Source organism: Alligator sinensis, unplaced genomic scaffold, assembly GCF_000455745.1.
Source record: "Alligator sinensis unplaced genomic scaffold, ASM45574v1 scaffold628_2, whole genome shotgun sequence".
Lineage (NCBI taxonomy): Eukaryota > Metazoa > Chordata > Crocodylia > Alligatoridae > Alligator > Alligator sinensis.
The window spans coordinates 6,777,508-6,778,087 of NW_005841833.1; the positions used below are offsets into that span (position 1 = coordinate 6,777,508).

Consider the following 580-nt stretch of genomic DNA (forward strand, 5'->3'; position numbering starts at 1 on the left):
CCCGCGAGCCCCGCGCCCTGCCCCAGCAGCGCGTCTCGCCTCCCCTCCGGCTCGGGGAAGAACAATCGTGCCTTTGTGCCCGGCCCGGCCCGGCCCGGCCCGGCCCGGGGAGGCGGCCGTCCAGGCGGACTGCAGCGCCTCCAGCGCGGGGGGTTCTGGGGCTTGGCTTTCTCCCAGGGCGCCACGGGCTTGTCCTCGTCCGGCCCGTCCAGCAGGGCCTTGTCGCCGGGCATGTACCAGGTGGAGTTGTGCTCGGCCATCAGCGAGTCCAGGTCGATGGTGCTCATGGCGCCCTTGCCGCCGTCGGGGCAGCAGGCGCCCAGGTCGCCGTCGCCGTTCTGCCCGGCGCACTCCGCCTTCTTGCTCTTCAGGCCCAGGGGCTGGTCCTCGGAGATGCTGAACTGCTGGCGCTGCAGCTGGATCTGCGCCTGCAGGATCTCCAGCGGGTGGATCTCGTCCTGCGCGGACGTGCTGCTGGGCGTCCGCACCTGCTCCAGGCCCGGCGTGGCGGGGTGGGTGCTGCTCAGCCCGTAGCTGTCGGGGGTCGAGGTAGAGGTGGAGAGCAGGCCGAGCGCCAGCG

At 73.1% G+C, this 580-nt stretch overlaps 1 protein-coding gene across 1 annotated transcript in view; it reads right to left on the reverse strand.

Moving 5' to 3' along the window:
- Positions 1–574, reverse strand: part of MN1 (MN1 proto-oncogene, transcriptional regulator) — a 39,522-nt gene extending 38,948 nt beyond the window's left edge. The window contains exon 1 of the mRNA XM_006015226.3: positions 150–574. Within this exon, the coding sequence (XP_006015288.1) occupies positions 150–287 (138 nt within the window). The 5' untranslated portion in view covers positions 288–574. The remainder of the gene's footprint in view (positions 1–149) is intronic.
- Between the last annotated feature and the right edge of the window lie 6 nt (positions 575–580).